Source organism: Parasteatoda tepidariorum, chromosome 1 (assembly GCF_982258835.1).
Source record: "Parasteatoda tepidariorum strain Cologne lab strain chromosome 1, Ptep-v5.0, whole genome shotgun sequence".
NCBI classification, from domain to species: Eukaryota; Metazoa; Arthropoda; class Arachnida; order Araneae; family Theridiidae; genus Parasteatoda; species Parasteatoda tepidariorum.
This window is the reverse complement of record NC_141755.1, coordinates 1598029-1620405: the sequence shown is the minus strand read 5'-3', so window position 1 is coordinate 1620405 and position 22377 is coordinate 1598029. Positions and strand designations below refer to the sequence as shown.

General features: G+C 28.9%; 1 protein-coding gene across 3 annotated transcripts in view; it reads right to left on the bottom strand.

Moving 5' to 3' along the window:
* LOC107438841 (fibroblast growth factor receptor 4) overlaps positions 1–22377 on the bottom strand; it is a 49641-nt gene that overhangs the window by 3954 nt on the left and 23310 nt on the right. For all 3 annotated transcript variants that reach the window (XM_043046450.3, XM_043046449.3, XM_043046443.3), the window contains exons 8-21: positions 22217–22340; positions 20120–20280; positions 16842–16965; positions 15592–15782; positions 15382–15520; positions 14215–14408; positions 12128–12264; positions 11101–11210; positions 10915–11025; positions 10021–10202; positions 9819–9941; positions 2239–2309; positions 2019–2156; positions 241–346 (exon numbers count right to left, since the gene is read on the bottom strand). In XM_043046450.3, coding sequence (XP_042902384.2) covers positions 241–346; positions 2019–2156; positions 2239–2309; positions 9819–9941; positions 10021–10202; positions 10915–11025; positions 11101–11210; positions 12128–12264; positions 14215–14408; positions 15382–15520; positions 15592–15782; positions 16842–16965; positions 20120–20280; positions 22217–22340 — 1911 coding nt within the window. The remainder of the gene's footprint in view (positions 1–240; positions 347–2018; positions 2157–2238; positions 2310–9818; positions 9942–10020; positions 10203–10914; positions 11026–11100; positions 11211–12127; positions 12265–14214; positions 14409–15381; positions 15521–15591; positions 15783–16841; positions 16966–20119; positions 20281–22216; positions 22341–22377) is intronic.

The following is a 22377-nucleotide window of genomic DNA, read 5'->3' as shown; positions in this document are numbered from 1 at the left end:
TTTAAAAGAAGTTTATACAAAAAAATAATAATAAAATATTAAGAAAGATTTCAATAAACCTTAATGCACAGCACACACATTGAAGGTGCAAATTTAAATGACACTGGTACAAACAATGAAGTCACTCTTAAGATTTTAAAAAATTTTGACAGCGAAACAAATCTGAATACCAGCAAATTACATCATTTCAATGTTCCATGTTATTATTTTCTTTATTCTATACATAATATTAAAACTCACCACATCAGATGATTTCAGGATTAATTGTTCCAATTTTCTGACTAAAATTGAAAATGTAGGTCTATCACCAGCATGTGCTCTCCAGCAATCTAACATTAGTGAATACCTGGAAATATTTCATTAGCAATCAAATTTCAATATTGAAATATATATTCAATGATCTCTGATGAATATACAGTGAACTCTCGCTACTACGATATCTGATACAACAATAACTCCCTCCATTAATATAATGTTTTGTTGTCCCGACGAACTTGCATATGAATTAATGTTAATCCTTTTTCTCAATATTGCGATATTCTCTGAAGCAATAAGCCTCTGCAAAAAAATTATTTTCAAATTTCAACTTTATTTTCCTCATTTATTATTAGTTTTCAAATAATGTAAAAAATGTCATTTTATCATATTTTGATTTTTTTCTTTTCATTCTTAACAGAATGCTGATTATCTTATTTCTTTTCACCACAGGGAATGGCTTTTCCCTCTACAACAATATATTTATTTGATCTCCAAAATATTGTTGTAGCGAGGTTTTACTGTATAAGAAATTAAAGGCAAATGTAACTAACACAAACGTGACAGTATGTTTTAAACAGTACAGGAAGATATTAATGCTTTTAATTCTTATATATATATATATATATATATATATATATATATATATATATATATATATATATATATAAATGCACTGCACAAAACAATTAAAGGATATTTTAAGTCTTGTATAAAAAAAAGCAGTACAAGGAAATAAAATGTAGGATGACCATTAATTAAGACGATGGAAAAACCAATAAGGATGATACTCATTCTTTAATATTTAAGAAAAAGCTTTCACACAGACTTATTTTTGAATCACACAGGTTTGCTTACACATTTGCACCGAAATAGTTCTAACATTTTAATTATGGGGGGAGCGACATATACTGGCATTAGTTGGTTTTCTCACAGAGGTAGTTTCATTTGTCACACACACATATATATATTTGGATAAAATTGAAGAACATAGTCTCAAATACAAATTTGTCTTATTTTTAAACTTCACAGTACGCAAATTTTGAGTTAGATTGAAGCTTTAGCAGCAGCAAATTTGATTTGGCTTTCAACTTGATATAAGACAAAGTGGAAAAGAATGAACGACATTCAGTAAGCACGTTGTTTCGATGAGTGTGATGTCGCAACAAAGTCATTTAACGAGATCAGATGCTTGGAGAGTTGTTACCCGGTTAGCCCAAACACAAGCCAAAGTAGCAGAAGCCATTGGAGTTTCACAAAGTTAGATTTTCAAGATCTGGAACCGTTTTTTTGGACACTGAAAATGCAGGCCGAAGATCAGGGGAAGGGCGGAGATGTGCAACAATGCCGAATGGAGACCGTTATTTAGCACTAACGTTTCAGAGACACCCAAATATAAATGCCACTCTTCTTGACATCGACTTCTTACACCAAAAGTATTTCAAGGTTTTTTACTTGGTGTCACAATTACCCCTGAAAATATCTTCAGTGGTAGACGAATTATGTGCCAATATTCTTTTGCCCATGGCTAATGGAAGATTTTTGTGGTTTTCATCTCCTTGTTAAACAAATGCGGATTCAATCCAAAAAAAAGTCCTCTACGAAAACTAGTTTGTCTTGATTCTCTTGTCTTTTAGTTCCCTAGTCTTCTGAGTTGGGTTCAAAATTACAAAGCTATGGAGTTGAACATTGATAGTCCTAAATTCAGAGGCGGTTATAAAATAAAATAATACATCTGCCAAAAATACAGTTTTTAAACTTACACTTCTATACTGCACCCTGTTGGTTTTTCTAGTCTTTGACCATTCTTCAAATAATCAAAGAGCCTCTCAGATGGAAGAGTGGGATAGGGTGATCCGCCAAGTGTCATTATTTCCCACATCAGAACTCCAAATGACCACCTATTGATGTTAAAACAATCATTCATTTATTAAAGCTTGAAAAATTCATAAACACCAGAATTTAATTTTTCCATCTACTTACACATCACTTTGGCAAGTGTATATTCTATCAATCAAAGATTCAATCGCCATCCATTTGATTGGAAGTAACCCCTGTTAAAAAAAACAAAAAGAAATTCAAAATTCTAAATATTTAAAAAAAATAACCTGAATTTCTAATAGTTTTGTTTCGACTGAGGATTAACCTAAATCCTTTATACAGGGTGTTTATAAAGTCCCAGATCCATTTTGATGTTTAATAACTCATAAAATAATAAAGATAGATTAAAATTAATAACATAAATGGTTAGATACACTCAAAAAGTTTCATAACCCTTGTCAATGAACTTCCACGTGTGCCCCCTTCGTTGCACGGAGAATATCAAGTCGATAGTCAATTTCACGCCAGGTAGCGGCAAGCATGTCAGCATCCACAGAGGCTATTGCAATTGTAATTCTGGCTTTTAGGTCATCAATGTTCGACACGATCCTCCTGTAAACATTGTTCTTCATAAATCCCCAAAGAAAAAAGTCCAGCGGCGTTATATCAGGTGATCTGGGTGGCCAAGGAATTGAACCTCCTCGCCCAACCCATCTTCCTGGAAAATGGTCATGTGGCTGAAGCTCTTCTAGTTGTGGAAATACGAAGTTTTCCAACATGTCTAAGTATACGACTGATGAGACCGTCTTTTCTGTAAAAAAGAAATGCCTAATGACTCGGTCGTGCATTAGTCCACACTACACATTAACCTTTGGGGAATCTCTTTTTGTCTCATGGTATTCATGGAGGTTTTCAGATCCCGATATGCGCACATTATGGTGATTAACAATGCCAGAAACATGAAAGGATGCTTCGTCAGAGAACTTTATGCTCTTCAGAAAATCAGCAGCATCTTCTTCCCTTCCTACCATATCTGTTGCAAACGCCATCCTCCTAGGCCTATCGTCCGGTTCCAAACCTTGAACAATTTGAACTTTGTATGCATGCAGTCTTAATTATTTCTTAATAACCTTGTACATCCTCGAAATTGGCATATCCAATTCTCTTGACGCTGATCTCACAGATCTTCTAGGATTGTCTAAAAATGTCTGTCTGACACACTCAACATCAAAATCACTTGTGCAGGGATGTCTGGAACGTTTCTTATCTGCGATACTTCCAGTATCTAGAAAATTCTTTTTCCACCGCAAGATGCTGCTTTTGGATGGAGGATCTTTTTGGTAAATTCTTCTGCAATTTCTCTGTGCTTGCACTATCGATTATGTTTCTATGAACCACCATAAAATATGTGCTTTCTCTTGTGGTGTATGCATTCTCCTTAATATCCGCTCGAATAAAACATCACATAGAAAAGTACTACATAGAACAAACACATCAAAAGTAAACATAACATTGCAATAGTTGCCAAAAACAAAAGAGAGAAAAATGCAATTAATAAGCAGACGATATGTAGAAAAGTACAGATTTTTAGACTGGAAAATGAAATTATCTGAAATTAACCACACACGCAGACGATATTTACAAAAGTAAAGATATTCAAACCTGAAAAGGAAAATATGAGTTATTCCATCAATAAATGCCATAAGTTTGTTTATATCTTCATAATTTTATGAGTTATTAAACATCAAAATGGGTCCGGGAATTTATAAACACCCTGTATTTTAAATAGTAAGAACAGCACGAGTAAGAATTAATTGAAGCGAACTAAAAATACAGTTAAATTGAGTCTAATTTCTTAGACTTCTGATGTTAAAAGCACAAAGAAAATAGCATTCCCATACAAAGAAAACATACATCTGTATGTATATAATATATATAGTATACTGTGAAACTTCCTGTTGTGGACACTCCTACAAAACGGACGCCTCTCAATGCAGACGTATTTTTGATTCCCCTGGAATCTTCTATGAATAAACCGTTGTGTACATTCTCCGCAAAGTGGACACTCCCGTAACCGGACGCGGATGGTTATTTTTGCCCTGAACATCATTTTCTATCAGTTCAAACCGGACACTACTTTTCCTAAATTTAAAAAAAGTTAAATAATTTTTACTATGAAATTTAAGAAAAAATGCCTCTCTCCACCATTTTTTAAAACATGGAAATTTTTTGCCTTATCCGTAACTAAAAACGTTAAGCTATTTTAGTTTTAAATAATCTATCATTCTCCTGTCACTTTTCGATTTTATCTTTGGCAAGAAAGAAAGGAAGGAAGAATGATTCTGCTCATGTAAAATATTTAGGACAGTGGCATCTTTGGGTCATTTTATCTGGAAGACCCCACATGCTCACTCTTGAGACCCCACAAGTTAAAGTGTCACATTAATTGTTATCAATTCCTCTTCCCCACTGAAATTTCCTTTTTACTTCTCATCAGTCTGCACTCATCCCAGCTGGGTTAAAAGAATAAAAATAGAAATTCTAGTCATGGAGGTGTTCATATAAATCAAACATTTATTCAAACTCTTGAGAAATGATAGATTGTGAATACAACTCCATAGGGCCTGGTGTCTTACAGGCAAGCATTATCTTGTTCCTTTTTCTATGCATAACTGAAAGTTTACTTTCAGGGAGGTATTACCACATTTCTTATCAAGTGATGGGGGGGGGGGATAAATGTATTGTTTGAAACTGACTGGGGTCCTGACATAGGAATATATGTGTCCATTCTGTATCCTATGACTAACTCGAATATCTGCGAAATTATGAAAAACATTTTTATTTCTTTGTAACTACATCTGTTGAAAGAGTATTTGAGATAAAACTTTTAAAAGATCTTTATTCTTGAGAAAGTCTCTTCGTGTTCAACAATGCCTCGTAAAGGAAACTTTAAAGGAAAAAATTGAACTTTTAGAGCATTCCAAACATCAAAAAAGCAGTCTCCACAGAATTGGCCAAACCCTTTAACATTGGAAAAATTCATTAAAAATAGAGAAAAACTTGGGTGCAAAACGGAAATTTAAAATTGGCAGATGCGTTTTTGAATAGTTTTCTCAAGTCAGAAGCGAACAATATCCAGTATCAGGACCCATGTTATATGAGAGAGGCAGCTGAGAAATTGGGGATAAAGGATTTTAAAGCTTCTAATGAATGATTACAAAAGTTCAGAAAGAGGCATATGATTTCTTTTAAATCAATAAGCAGAGATTCCACTTCTGTGGTTAAAGAATGGTTGGAGAAGCCCTTATTGAAGGACTATATTAAATGCTGATGAGATTGTTCTTTTAATTCAGGCATTACCGGAAAGAAACTTTTGCGTGTTAAAAGGTGAAAAGTGTGAAGGAGTGAAAATGTCAAAAGAAAGATTTACGATTTTACTTTGTGCAAGTATGACGGGAGAACAAGGGGAATATCAAATAAGCCAAGGTGTTTTAGAGAAATAAATTTATTTAGGCTTGAAACACAATGGAAAACAAACCGACGAGTATAGATGACCCGGGATTTAATGACTGAGTGGTTGCTTGAACTCGAAAGAAAAATGGGCCGCAGAAACAGGAAAGTTCTTCTTATTCTTGATAATGCTGCGTCTCACCCTAACATTAATCTAAAGAATGTCAAATTGCATTCTTCCCTCCAATTGTAATGTGTGTTAGCCAACCACTTGATCAAGGTGTTATTAAAAATTCCAAAGTGTTTTATCGGTAATTCATTTTAAAACACTCGATTACGAGTTTAGAATGGGCCAAATAACGAAAACGTAAAAATTGATATTTTACAAGCTTCTTTGTAGATAATAGCAGCCTGGAAAAAAGTAAAAAGCTCAACCATTTAAAAATGTTTCACTAAGATAGGCTTCTAGAAAGATACATCAGAATGTAATATCCTTAGATGTCGTGGATGACACAAATTCTGATTATTCCTTTCTTGAATTAACAAATTTGATTCGCTTGACTGGAGAAAGTGTTGTCAACAGTAATGATTTTGTAAACATTGACGAAAATATTAAAAGTCAAAAGAATATTTTAAATATGGACGAAATTACTGAAATTGTTGCAAATAATGATGCCGAGAGTGGAAATGAAGACACTGATATTCAATTGCTTTCTGAATATGAACCAGAAGTGAAAATTTTAAGTAATGCTCAAAGTTGTATTGGGAACTGAGACATTTTAATATATCGAAAAATTATAAAATTGGAGTAAAGGTGCTAAATGATTTAAAAATGTACCATGAAAATATGGTGAGTCACAGCCGCTTAAAAGAAATTTCTATCACATTTTTCTTTTCAATTGGATAATAGTAAAACAAAGGCATATATCAGATTTCTTAATCTTCTCTTTTTGTACCATAAATATTATAATTTCATTACGTTTAAATAAATGTCAATGTAAATAGTTGTTATAGATTACTTAATTATTTCTTAATCATTGCAATTATTCTAAAAACAATTTATGGCTTCAGTATTCATTATTAATGTACCCTTCCCTTAAACAAACAACTCTCGAAAACGGACAATTTCTTTGATCCCGAGAGTGTCCACTAAACAGAGGTTTCACTGTATATAAACTAAACTCAGTGGCGCAACAGCTCATAGAGGGCCAAGGCCTACTGTGCCCATCTCAGTTTTCTTGAGCTTGGGCTCTAGGATGCATTAGCAGACGTTTCGGTTAGGTGGTCAACCGTTGGTGCAGCATATCCTCTTTTGGATCTTGCGCCATTAAACTCTACATTCAATCCATCAATGGGTGGTCAGCCGCACGCGAAACCCCCAGTGTTTAGTTCCCAAGCATGCTTGGTACTCATTTATTGACCCACTGAAGGGATGAAAGGCTGAGTCAACCTTGCCCGGCCCGAGGATCTAACCCAGGACCTGTGGCACAGGAGAGCGAATTAACCACCGGGCGTCTTATAGTATATATTATAATGAAATCTAGAATAATTTAAATTTTTTCCTAAATGAAACTGTTTATGTTAGAACAGGATACATAGCCAAAATTTTCAACAAAAAATAAGTACCTTTTAAGCACTCAAAAATATTTGTAAGCACTTTTAAAAAATATAATGATATTAAAAAAAATTTCCCTATTGTTGAAGTCCTTCATATGCATATTAATAAAATGCTAAATAATTTTCAAAGACTTAACATGATCATCATAAGATTAATAGTTTCTGACAAAGAGCGGTGTTCCTAATTAGCCACCATAAAAACAATTATGCACAAGTTTAAATATATTCAATATTGAGTGGCTCATTCTATTATTTAAATTAATAATTACTGTACTAAATTATGTAAGATAACTTTAATTCACAATTATAATTAACTTAACCATTATTTAAAAAAGTTATTGATCATGCTGAAACTATAAAAATATGTAAAGAATTAAGCTAACTAAGAAAACTAATAAATTCATATTACAACTGAAAAAAATGTATGGCCCTTTATAAATTTTTATTTAACTTTGTTACTTGGTTCAAAATTACTTTAATGAAAGTTTTAAAAAAAATAATATAATATAATTATGAAATGTAAATACAATGAGTATTGAAACTAAACATTTTTCTCAGAAGTAAATTATTATATGGTCCCTACACACATAAACTTTAGCAAATCTGATATAATTAAATTTTTTATTTCAATTGTTTTTAAATCAAATTATTAAGAATTGAATTAAAGTTTTTCTGAATGACAAATCTAAATAACGTAAGATTTTTTGCAGCATTATAACAGTGATGAGTTTTTTTCATAAAACAACTTAAAAGTATTGAAAATTTTAAAAGTAATAATACAGTAATAAAACTTAATAAGTAAAAAAAATGTAATAGAGTATAATAAATTTTTACAAAAATTGTATGCAATTGGTAGATGTTCCTTCAAATAGAATAATCTTAGGATTAAAAATCTAAATTAATTCTTAGCTTTATTAAATTAAATTAATAAAAGGGAAAAGGAAATTTTTAAGAGGAGAAGCAATGAGATTCTTTACTGCTCTGGGGACTCATATGAAAATACATACTAATTAGTGAATGATCCCCAATTCAAGGATTATAGTACTGAACAATAATAGAAGAGTGTGAGAAGGCTTTCAGCTTGCCAGACCACAAAGGCACTTCACCAACGCTGAAATTAACAAGAAAAATAAAATAAAAAATTTGCTGTTAGAGAGAGAGAGAAAAAAAATTGACACTTTTTAGTTGGTCCTGTGATCAGCAGATATTCAAGAGAGAATTTGTTTCGATTTCAGAGTGCAAAAAATGAAGCCTGAAATTAAGAATCTCTTGCAAAATCCATTAGAGTTGCATGATACTGCAAGAATTCTTCTCACCGAATCCAGCTCAGTATACGTACATATGGGCCTGCAAGTATTTCTTAAAACATGTAAAATGGTTGGCACTTTCACATGCTACGGACTGATGCTATGCTGCTATGGATTGCGGGTGAATAAATTGTGAAAACATTGAATAAGACAATGAGTAATTCATGTTCTTTGCATACTTTGTGGCGAAAATCAACAAAATATCTCATTTTGGAACAGCGAAAATTAAGCACTTTTTAAAACACACAATGAAACAAGCACCTTTAAGGGCTTTTAAAAATCGAAAAGAAGCATATTTAAGCACTTTTTTAAAACCCTACGCACCTTGTAGAAGCAAACTCAGAGTAATTATCTACAACCATTGTCCCTTTCACATTGACTGTCACATACGCATGGCAAAATGAAACTCCTTTATGTGAAACCAAAAATTAGAAACTTTTTCATACATACAGGATATTTTTAGACACAATATATGTGTTCAAGACTTTTTTTCAAAAAAAGCATCTGACAAACTTAAAAGAAAATATAATTTGCTATACTTAAATATAATAAAAGCAAATTTTAGCCCTTGAAAGTATATAATATATACTATTTTATTAATTTATTCAAAAGAAAATATTTTAATAGTTTCAAGTATAATGATGCACTATTCAACTCATAATATCAATATAAAGAATATTTAAAAGAGAATAACCAGTATATATTAGTTTATATTCCCTCATTTAGTTAAAATTTGTCATCGAGTTCAAAATTTAAGTAGAGTTTCGATTATCTCAAAATGAATAGACAGGGCTACCTAAACAAAATTCTTTATTTCACCAATTAAAAATTTAATGATGGCTGTTTTGTGGATTGATATTAATCATTTTGAAAATGAGGCTCAAGGGACGAAACAAAAAATGTGAAAGTAACTAAAAATTTTGTTTTGCTTAAAATAAGAAGTAAACTTCGAAATAATAATGGTTCCTGAAGTCAAAATTGCCAATCCTTATTTGTAAAATGACATAATTCTCATAACATATTAAACTAATTTTGACGATAAGGCAGTTACGAAGCAATATAAAAATAAAGACAAAGTAATGTGATTCCTTTACAAATAAAAACCTTTCAAAATAATTTTTTTTTTAATTTAATGGTATTATTCAACCTGAATAGGAATAAATTAAGAATTAACTATTGTTAAAATAAGTTAAGAACTGCAATAAAACTTAATGAACCACCACGAAACTTAGCATATAAGAGAAATTACGTAAGAAAGATGGTATACCTTACTTCATTATTAATTCTTAAATTCTAAAAAATGCAGTACAAAACATAAAATTCAACTACATTTAACTTATGCTAAATATATCTACATTAAAAAATTACATTTTTCCTTTTTCTGTAGTATTCATTTTCATGGACATCTCTTGCGAAACCAAAATCAGCAATCTTAAGCATTTTATCTTCCATCACAAGAATATTTCTAGCAGCCAAGTCTCGATGAATGCACTGAAACACATTATCTTATTTAATCCACAATTAAGCATTTTTTGCAGCAATTTATTGAAACTTAAAATATATGGCACACCTTTTTGGAAGCTAAATATTCCATTCCTTTAGCAATTTGATATGCAAAAGTTACCAAACATTTTTCAGATATTAATTCTCTTTCAGAGTTAGAAATTTCATAACCTGGCACAGGTCTGTGAATACGAAGGTAATCTCTTAAATTTCCATTCGCTGCATATTCAACTACAACATACAATGGTCCTGAAAAGTAAAAGAGGTCAATTCATTAATGCTGCTACAAAACACTGAGTTAATAATTCATTTGAATAATACAGTACAATGAAATAATACATTTGAATAATTAGTTTTTAAACATGGGATAATTAGGCAAAAATAGTTCATTTAATCAGATTCACAATTTTAATGTATTGTTAATCAAAATACATCACCAACAAATGTAGTTTTATCGAAAATAAGTTAATATGTGTCTCTTATCATTCTGTCATACAACTTAAAAGCATTAAAATAATAATTTATTCATTTAGATATCTCTCTGCTCCTCTACATTGCATTTCATTTTTATACTCATCTAAATAACAAAGATACAAAACATAAATCTTAAAATGAAAAACTTAAATATAAAAAATTTAAACGATATTTCTCAAAACTTTTTTTCTTTTCAGATTTAAAAGTGTATCCATTCTTAAAATGCAATTAAAAGTGTAACAATACAAATTATAGTGTGCTTATGAGATGCATAAGACTTTTTTAAGAGGGATATAAGTTTTTTCTTACTAGTTTAAAGTTTAAATTATAATAGGATGTAGAAATTAAGATTTTACGATGCTACAACCTTTTTACGGAAGTAATATCTCAAAATCTTAATTTTTTTTAATTCAAATAATTTTTGAAAATAACAATTATATTTAAGCAGCTGGAAAATGAAAAGGTTGAGTTAATGCAGGAAACTTACCATTTTGAGTACAACAACCTAATAAATTAATGATATGAGGATGCTTCCCCACTGTTTTCATTATCTCAGCTTCAGATACTAAATCTATCATGTCTTGATCTGTATAACCATCTATTAATGATATCATGATTATTAATTAAAAGAACAAAAACAATCCTATAAACTAATTCATTCTCTAGAACTGACCTTTCAGCATTTTTACTGCAACCATTAATGGTTTTCCCCACACAGTCATCACTTCAGCAAGTTTTACTTGTCCAAATGCTCCTCTACCAAGATCTTTTCCAAAAACCAAGCTGAAGAAAATAAAGAATAATCATCTTATACAAATGAGGAAAGAATTATAACATGGTTTTATTTATATTAAAATTATTTACTAATAACTTGCCTCTCTATACTTATTCCTTCACATTTAAAAGCCATAGTTATTCTTTAAATAAAATTTACTTTGTATGCAAACAGATTTTTTATTTAACTTTTATATTTATAATATTAATCTACAAAGAGAAATTTGCTGTTTTGGTCAAATAGTATACTTGTCAAAATGTATTGAATCAAAGGTGCAATATCTACAAAATTGACAATAATTGAAATGGGTTTAAATAAATAGAATTAATTAGTATTAAGAAATAAAAGCTACTATTAACCTTAAAATGGTCTAATGTAGCTGCGTAAAATTTAATTTATTGCAAGTTTTAAAGTACCTATTTTGGTTACTTGAGAGCTTTCTTAATTTTTAAAAACTGATACTGGCATGCACATTTACTAAATCATACTAACAGACATGTAAGCACTAAATAGAAGGAAAAAAAAAGCTAGTGATGGGAAATTTGAAAAAAAATTGCTATTTGAAAAAAAAAGTTGGACTTGATTTTTTTTTCTCCAATATTTGGCAACAAATTCTAATAAAATCAGAAAAAATAAAAATATTTTTTTTTTAATTTAGTTAGAAAATGAAAGCTACTAATGGCAGCCAACTTTAAAAAAAAGGTCTTTTAATAGTAGGAAAATAGTAACATAAATTATAAACAAGTAAAAAAACAATATCTCATGTGATGTTTAACTGAAAACACCTTTGTTTTAATTCAAATAAACAAACACCATTTCTCTCCCCCCCCCCTGAAATTGACAAAAATGTAAGACAAAATATATACTTATCTACCATTCTATCTCTAAAAGAAATTACAATAGTTTTGGCTTTTTCTTCACTTACTTTTCCCTAGGTAGCTCCCACACAGGATCAACAGGAAACTCGTATTCTAAAGTAGCCGTAGAATCATTATGATATTCAGATTCAAATGGTTGTATTTTCACCAAAGGAGCCATTAAATTTTGAGTACTTCCAGAACCCTGTAATTGAAAACCCATGCGATATCAAAGCAAAAAATAACCAATTTGTTATTTAATCTCTTTAAAAAAGTTCACAGCTTATAAAAATTTAACTAAATTATTTGTTTAAATTTCTTCAATGGAAAAATACACCAATTTACCAACATAACTGAACTGAATCTTTGGATTCTGACTACCACTTTAAGATAAATTTGCAGCAGAACTGATTCCAAAGAGTTTACCATGAACCAATTTCCAAGAATGAAGCATGTAGAAAATGTTGATTTACAAAGAATGTAGTCAGTTTAAAGATACAAATAAGTAAAAATGAAATTTTAAAGAGTTCTTTGCCAGAAGTTAAAATTTTACCTTAAGGTGAAAGACATCATTTTAAGGATGGACTCGAGAAGAAAATATTGATGTTAAAAAATAATAAAATAAGAATTGGTTTCATGATACAAATATATATAATCCGAGATGCGAACTACTCCGGACACGCCAAAATAATTTTAAAAAATGGTAAATAACTATAAAGTAAAAGTTTCAAATATTTGGCTATTTTTGCTCGCTTTTTAAAAGGTATAGCATGACAGAAATACTATAAAGTGATGAATTATATACGCCTACAAATTATTTAGAAATAGCGGTAGATAAAAATCTACTTAATTGAATTTATTGAACCAAGAATCACAATTGATAAACTACCACTTTAAAATATATATTTGCTGTCCGGAGCAAGTTGGCATCTTTATAATCAATTTCTAAAGTGTTCTTTATAACAACAAAATTCAGGTTATTTTCGAACTGTTATTTTCAGACAATCTTAAGTAGAATTGTTGTTTTTACAAAATTTCCTTAAATACAGAATGTGTTATACATTGGTACAAAATGGAAAAACGTTGTGGGTAAATGGAACAAACATGCTACATAATAATCAACATTTGTTTTTAGTGATTGTTCATACTTTTTTTTTCTTTCATGTCTTTAATGCATATTCTGTGGTATAGTGTATAATTGAAAGTTTGCAAATCTTTAACCACAGAATTGTTCGACCTTTTGGTTGGCTAGTCTGCTTAATATACATAAATACTACGGCAGATAGTGGACCAGTACTTTGGGCTTAGGGTACAGTGAGCCTTTTTTTTATCACCAGCAATATACGATTGATTTACGTTGTAAAAATGATAGTTCACCTTTAAAGTCTTATAATTTTGAAAATAACTCAGAAATTATTTTCAAGTTATTTTAATAAATAAAAAAATATTATTTTTAATAAGATATGACTCTAGTTTACAGAGACCAAAGTTCAATAATCAAAACCACATTGTTTGAAATCAAAAATAAGGAGACCAAAACAAGGAAAGATTTTATTTATTTTTTTGAAAAATTATTTTTTGGAAGTTGGAAAGTGAATTTTAAAGGATATAGCCTAGGTAAAACACGTTTTACAAATTGGTTTAGTTTTTTTTCTTTTTCTATCACAAAGTACACAAGAATTGCACGAATTTAGTAAGAATTTAATTTGAAATAAATTAATGCAACAGTTTTTAATTGTATCAACTACGACATTACACTAACAACAGATAGCAGCTGAAACAAATAATTAAATTTAAAATGTTAAGTTTATAAATAAGTAATATAAGAATTTAAACACAAGTTTAAACTGATAGAAGTTCCATTTGGATCTAAATTACTCTCTGACATAAATAACACGCTAAACATAATAAAATGTTATTACAGCTAATCTGTATTATTTAATCTAATAATTTCCAAAATTACAAGGAAATTAAAGAAAATTTCTAAAATGTTAGATTATGGTCAGGACTGTTTAGCAAAATCCTGTTTAGCAATGCAATAAAAGTTCACTTATGACAACTTATCAAGCAAATCAATATCGAGAAAAGCAAAAATTAACAAATTGTTATAAATATTAGATATTATGAAAAATTGAAATGATATAAAAAAAATTACCTGTGGTTCCAAAATTACTCTCTTTCTTAAATATACATTAACAGGTTTGCTTGCCAGCAGCTTTAACCTTCGTTTCTCTTGTTTTTGTCGATAATAACAAAAGCACAAAGATAGGGAAGCAAGGCATAAAATTGATGCACATGATATAAAAACAACCCAGATTGATGGAAACTGTGGCTTTTTTAAAACAGCAGCTGGAAAATAAAAAGATTTTCATAATGTGTAGAATATCATTTTTAACTATAATTATGTAGTAGCACTGAACATAAAATATTAAAAGATAAGAGCCTGCTTAGTATAGTTACAAAAAAAAAAGTTTAAGACGAAGTTTATCCATTTTTAATCAGTTATTTTTTCTTCATATCAGTAAACAATGATTATACACTGGTGAACAAACTTTTTATAGTGCTTAAGATTTTATAATGGATCTTAGATAATTTCACAATGTTGATTTCAAATCTGTTTCTTTCTCCAAGCTACAGTTTATTTCAAAACTTACATTTTTAGTCTATTTTTTGCTGAAATGTACAAGCTTAAAAACGTTATAGATTACAGGGTTCGCATAAATGTTGCAACAAACTTCTGGGGGAGTTAAGGCATATCATCAGGTTAAAAATTTGAAACTCACGCTCAGAAATATCATCATATATCGATTCCCTCTTATAAACAGTTTTTTTGTGTGCTTTTGAACAGGTCATAATAAGGAGACACCAATAGCCACGTACAATTATATTTCCAGGATGTGGTTTCCATGCAATCTTAATCCTGATGAGGTGCCCTAACCCCCCTAGAAGTTTGTCGCTACATTTACCCTACCCCCTGATATTTACATAACTTTTTAAAGATGTATATTTTGATTTAAAAAAAATAATAAACTGAAAATGTCATTAAAAAACTGTAGCCAGCATAACTTATTTCAGATTTGAAATCCTCACCTCAATTAAGCAAGATTAAGTATTTGTATGAATGCAACAAAAAATTTTCGCAACTTTATTATTGCACAACATTATATAATAAAACGTCGTCTGTAAACTTTCCTTTAACTGTCATAAAAATATTAATTTGTTTTTAAAAAGAAAAGTATCGAGCCATAATATGGCATTCCCTAACAATTGTTGGAAAATAATGAGAGAGAAAAAAAATACTTAAAGCTATCAAAATACTTACGTGGTAAAACAGTTAACCATGCATCTTGCTTAGATTCTCCGAATGTATTGGATACAAAACAGGCATATCGTCCAGCATCTTCGTAAGTAACATTTTTCAATATAAGATAATCATGATTGGTGTTGTTGGGATCTGTAGACTGTAAAAACAGGAGCATTCATTGAAAATGTTTTGAATGACATTTCTTCATAACAAATCTTTAATACTTACAAATACTGCCCTTGCATTTAAATAACCTTCTTCATCATAATGGCTGCCATTCACCTCATAATATTTCACCCACCACAATGCTGGATGGAGATCACTTATATATTTGCATTGAAATGTAACAGTTTCTCCAATATATACTGTCTGATTTCCAGGGTGATTCTCTTTTATTATAGGACGATGAGGCAATCGCTCTGTACAATGATAAAATAACAAGAATTTGTTGTATTGGTGATTATTTGCAATAAGTTACATTTGTATTTATTTTAGAACTTCTAAAGCCAATGATATTTTTTAATGCGTAGAATTAGGCCCTTTTACTTACAATTTTTATTAAACATATAATTTTTTTTCTTCATTATTTTATATTAATTTAGGTCAAAATAGGTGAAAAACATATTTAGCATTTTAATTATCTTTGGTTATGAGATACAGCATGAAACACAGCTACCTTTTTTGGCGTTAAAGTTAAAATCTTTCAAACGTGGCTCACTTATATACAATAATTTTTAAATGTGCACTTTTTTGCAGTTATTTAGATCTAAACGAAACAGTTATCCATTGTTGAAATTCTTTAATTTACAAAATCAAATATTGATAAATTTTTAAGCATGTAAAAAAAAAATTTAGACTCTTTTTTCCTTTTTTTTAATTTTATATTATATTAGAAATATAGTTCCGATAATCTAACAGACTTTTATATTAACTATTAGACTGTTTTATCTAATCAGAAAACACCAAAATATATTCTTTTCTGGTAATTAGAGCATCCGAAAAGTGATATATAATAGGAGCAACTGTGTCCCATCTGCATTAGAGGGTTAATGTGCAAGCTAAAGTAATAAGTTTGCATTAAATTTTAGAAAAAAGTAAAATACAAAATTAGCACAAAAAATTAAATGCTTTTACATTTTGCTTTTACATTAAAAATAATGAATAAATAAAAAATTAAATAAATTATGTTAATTTTTTTGAAAACATAAAATAAATTCATTTAATTAATGTGTCTTGTTTTAGACTGAAATTTGCTACATTTTATAAATGTTTAGAAGCTATTAACTTCAGAAGTAAATTCTAAAAATTAAGTTTTGCTTGTTTTAACATTTACTAATCAATTATAATAGGACATTTTTTTTAAATTCAATAACTCACTTCTTACACTCATTTTGCTTAAAAAAAAACTTCATGAAAAATTTACTGTCCCTTTCTATTTCTCTCTTACGACTTCATTAATTAAAGAAAAATATCCTTACCAGCAACTTCTAAAGTATAATTGAAACTAAATTCCCCCAATTCATTCCAAACAATGCAGGTGTAGACTCCATTATCTCTCACAGTCAAATGATCAAGGTTTAATTGCCATTTTTTAAACTGAACCTAAATTTGAAATAAAAATAAGAAAATAAAAAACGTTTTTCTAAATAAGTCTGATAGGTTGGTGTGTACCAATGTTGCAATATATATAATCATACCAATTTTTAAAAGAAAAATTTGTACTTGATAGTGAACATCATTTAACACCTTAACTGCCGCGGGCGTATATATACGTCTCGGCCAGACAATGCGTTAACTGCCGCAGGCGTATATATACGCTTTCCCGAAGTACGATGCTTTGCGTTGCGTTGCTATAAATAGAACTACACCCCCTACTTCAGAATGCAGTAAAATGGCCTTGAAAGTGTTTGTTTTGCGAATGTATTACTAATTTCGGAGGAGGGGGAATGGGAAAAGGATGTTATGGAAAAGTGATATCATATTAATCGCTTGTGTGTATTTATTTGAGTAAGGTCGGGTTTATTCTTTTATCGCTTTTGTTTCCCATATGTATTTGGTGCTTTTTATTCTTTCCATCAACATCTTCAAAGAAAAATGCATCGCGAAAATGTGCTGTTTGTTCAAGAAAAAAAATTCGGCGTGAATCCCGCTATCAGTGCGATGAATGCGATGTTGGTTTATGTGTCTAACCATGTTTCAGGATTTATCATACAACAGCTAAGTTTTAACATCTTTTATATTGTATTTTTATTATTTAATTTAAATTTTGTATTTTCTTTCTTTCCTTTTTCTTGTAAAATTAAACTGTTTTTAAATTGCAAAGCGTGCATCATTTCCCCCACAGAAACACCGTGTAAGAAAGAGCACTTGAGCGAAAAACGGTGGCACTGGGGAGTGAATCATGTTAATTTTACTCGGCAGTTAAAGGGTTAAAAATCAATTTTTGCCATAGAAGGTGAAATTTCTCAGTTCAGAATATCATAACATTAATAACAGCAAATTAAATTGAATATTAAACATTTGAACTACAGATTAAGAAAGGGGAACCTTGTCATTGCAGAATTTTTGTTTTTTATATTGGGAATGATTTTTGTGGCTTAGTAAGAAAAAATGTGTTTCTGTCTACATTATGATTAATTGAGTTAAAAAAAAAAATAGATAATATAAATGGTATAATTGGAAAGAGCTAACTTGGATCTAATGTAGGCACACCACTGATCAGAACCTAATAATCCTATTGAAATTATACACATTAATGGGGTTTAAATCAATCAAGAATCAGCAGCTTCAAAAAATATTAAATTGATTTAGGAAAAAAAAAACTTCAGATACAAAAAAAAAAAAAAAAATCATGAAATTAAGAATTTAAAAAAATGTTTTTGAACATTACTAAAAATTTAAGAGAATTATACTGCTTAGATTCAACAAGAAATATAAATTTAAAAGCATAAAATAACATAAATATTAACAAAAATACTTTTTTAAAACAAAAATGTGCAGTAAACCAAGAATTTAAAATTATTAAATGTAAATCAGTACAAAATTACTGAAAAATCGAATTTGACATCATTCAACATAACCTACATTGATGACATCGTTGTGGAGGTATTAATGCAGGAAAAACAAGTAAATATATTGACTTGGATAGAGAAACTTTAGTTAAAACAATGCCTCATTGCAGTAGGCAAAGATTCTGAATAACTTTTAATTCACATACTAGGGCTCATTTTCAATAGTTGGAGGGGTCTTACCATAAACACAGTAATTAATTAGTGCAGACAACATTTTAAGTTAAATCTGATGCAATAACTTACCATATTAAATAAACATAAATTTTGTTTGATGATTAGATTAGGATTTTAATCCTCGAAATCGCGATTTGAAAAATGTAGTCCCTTAGTTAAGTCAGGACAGCAGTCATAAACTAAGACTTAATGTTATGACTTAATATTCCATATCACCGGAATAATGAAGCAAATCAAAAAACTTGCACACAATTATAAAGCTAGTTTATCTAAAGCTAATTCCATTTAAAAAGTTGTTTTTTAAAATCATTTATTACAATTCTTAATTTATTAATTTATGGTCAAACATTCATAATTTTTAATAACAAAATTCAAAAAAATTGGTTCAGTAGTAGGGGAGAGTCGGGTAGCCCTGCCCATTTCGATTGTTTTATCATCTAATTAAATAATGCAAAAAGAATAAATAAACCAAAAAAAGAATAGCTTAACTTAAAAAAATAGAAATTTAAAAAATTTGACTGCTGTATTAAACATATTTTCAAAACTATTGTTTACCATGTTACCAGCTGCATAAATGCTTGAAACTTTGAAAATAATATTTTTTAATATAACAATTAATGTCCGATAGCCTATTGACTTGAAAAAATATTCTATACATATGAAATTGACAGTGGGCAGGGGTACCCGACACTCCCCTACTTAAGAAATAAAAATTTAAATACCACTTCCTTCAGATAATAAAATATGTGAAAAGCGAAATTAAAATCAAGTTCTACTGTTTATGAATTGATTCTTTTTTACAAATTATTAGCCAATAATATTTAGTCGCAAAAAAATTTTGAAAAATATTTTCCATGTCAAAAAAATAAAACAAAAAACAATATTTAACAAAAGAAAAATAACTTCTTATAATTAGTTACAAAATTTCTTAAATCTAAAAATAAAGAGATAGTGTTCAAGAGAAATCAAAATTTTGAAGGCTATTTACCATATGTTAGGTAAAAATATAACTGGTATTTCCATGCAAAGTAAACTTGAATTTTCCATTTTTAAAAACATAATGAGTAAATTTCCTATTAATATGTATAACTACATACACAAATATACTTGTGTTTCAGTAACAAAGTATTTATTTGCAAGTGCATATTTTATTAATAGCCTTTAAAATATAACAGTTTTCACAGTTTCTTCTTCAACAACAAAAATTTCTCTATTAGAATTTTTTTTTTCCGTTGTTTCAACAATTTTTGACTTAAAATGGACACTTAATGTCTTTTCAAATTAAGAAACAGTTTAATTTAAACTAGAAAAAGGTTGCTTTTTTTTAATTTAAAAAACAGTAAAATCAAATTAAAAATTTTACAACAAACTACAGTAAAATAGTTTCAAATAAAAAAATTAATGGTCTTCAATCATTATATTTCTATCCATTCCAGACATAATGAAAAAGAAATTTCCTAGTAATTGTAAAGTATGTCAGTTGACAAACAATTTCTCAGTGTTGCACTTACACGATCTGATTTTTTAAGTTCTTGACCATCTTTATACCATTTAATTTCAGGTTTAGGATTACCATCTGCCACACATCGCAATGTTTCTGACTGTCCAGCTGGCAGCGCAACAAACGATATCATCTTATGGCGTTTGAGTAAAGTAGGAGGTCGAATTGGATCTTTAAAAGAAATTTTCAAATTAATAATAGATCTAAGTATTTTTTTCTTTACTTTTCAAAAAGAATATAAAATGCCTAAAAATTTTTAAATACAATGTTCTACTGCAGCACAAATATAATGCTTATTCTTTTTTTCCTCCTTTTCTATTATCATTGTTCTAAGTGTGCAAAAATGTAAGAAATACTATAAAACGCTTAATTAGTAAAATATCACATTATATTACTTCAAAAAGAAAATATATTAAAATGTGCATTCAAAATAAAACTAAATGAAGCAATCACTTTGAAAGTAAAATATCTTAACGTGCGTTATAATAATATTAAATCAATCAAGGTAATCACTTACTATTACATAGTTTTCATGTTCCTTTATTGCTTATAAAAGAATTTTGAAACACGGATAGCTTTACTAGCTTTTAAACATTGGGAATTCCCGAATTTGTGAAAATTGTTATAAAAATAAGCAATAGAAATCTTAGTTTATAATAAGCAAATTAATTTAGACCAACTTACAATTAAATAATAATAAATTAAATAAAAATCACTTAACAGTAAACTGTTTTAACATAATTCATGTCTGTATTTCCTAAATTTACATAAATTGGTGAAGAAAAGGAGTTATTCAACTTGTTTAAACTATAAAAATTACAAAACTTAGCAACAGAGAATTTTAGGTCAAATTAAACAAAAATCATTTTGCAAGGATACAAAAGCCAGGGTTCCCACTCCTTCAACAAAGCAAAATTAAGCACGGTTAAGGACTTTTTTTTTAAGAAATTAAGGACTTAGAAAAATGTTTATCATCGAATATGCAAACCTTAATTTCTTCTATAAAAAACAAAGATTGGACATCAGTGTGCTAAAATACAGGAATGGTAAATACAGAGATGATTAAAATTTGACAGAGGTTACATCATATCAAAGAGATAAATACTACTATACCATATTTAAGCAATATTTGGATATCATTAAATTTTTTGGCACTTTTAACTGTATATTTATCTCTTTAGTATGGTGCTGGATTTGAATCGTGTCTGTTTTTACCATTCCTGTATTTTATCTTACTTAAGATAGATCATTGAGACACCAAAATATATAGATGCTTTTAATAATTCATTAACTCATCATTCCTGTATTTTATCTTACTTAAGATGGATTATTGAGACACCAAAATATATATATATATGTTTTTAATAATTCATTAACTCATCATTCCTGTATTTTATCTTACTTAAGATGGATCACTGAGACACCAAAATATATAGATGTTTTTAATAAGTCATTAACTCATCATTCCTGTATTTTATCTTACTTAAGATGGATTATTGAGACACCAAAATATATATATATATGTTTTTAATAATTCATTAACTCATCATTCCTGTATTTTATCTTACTTAAGATGGATCACTGAGACACCAAAATATATAGATGTTTTTAATAAGTCATTAACTCATCATTCCTGTATTTTATCTTACTTAAGATGGATTATTGAGACACCAATATATATATATATATGTTTTTAATAATTCATTAACTCATCATTCCTGTATTTTATCTTACTTAAGATGGATCACTGAGACACCAAAATATATAGATGTTTTTAATAAGTCATTAACTCATCATTCCTGTATTTTATCTTACTTAAGATGGATCATTGAGACACGAAAATGTATATATATTTTTAATAATTTATTTGTGATTTGAAACATTGTTTTAATTGAAATTTAATATCTACATGCTTATTAATTTAATATATAAAATATTTGAAAATATTCAGCTTTGAAATGTTTTTAAGGAAAATTATAAAATAAAAATTTTTTTATGATTTATGAAGAAAAAAAATTGATTGCACGAATATTCAACAATTTGAGGTGTTAGATCTGATAATTATGGATAGTATAACACTAGTTAAAATAAATATTAAAATACAAACCAGTCACAACTAAAATGAAAGTATGTTCAATGCTGCCTTCAGTATTGTTTACAAAGCATGTGTATTTCCCAACATCTTCCAACTTAAGAATGTCTATTTTCAATTTCCAATTCTTCAAAATTATCTAAATAAATGCATGAGGAATTAAATTATAAATGAAC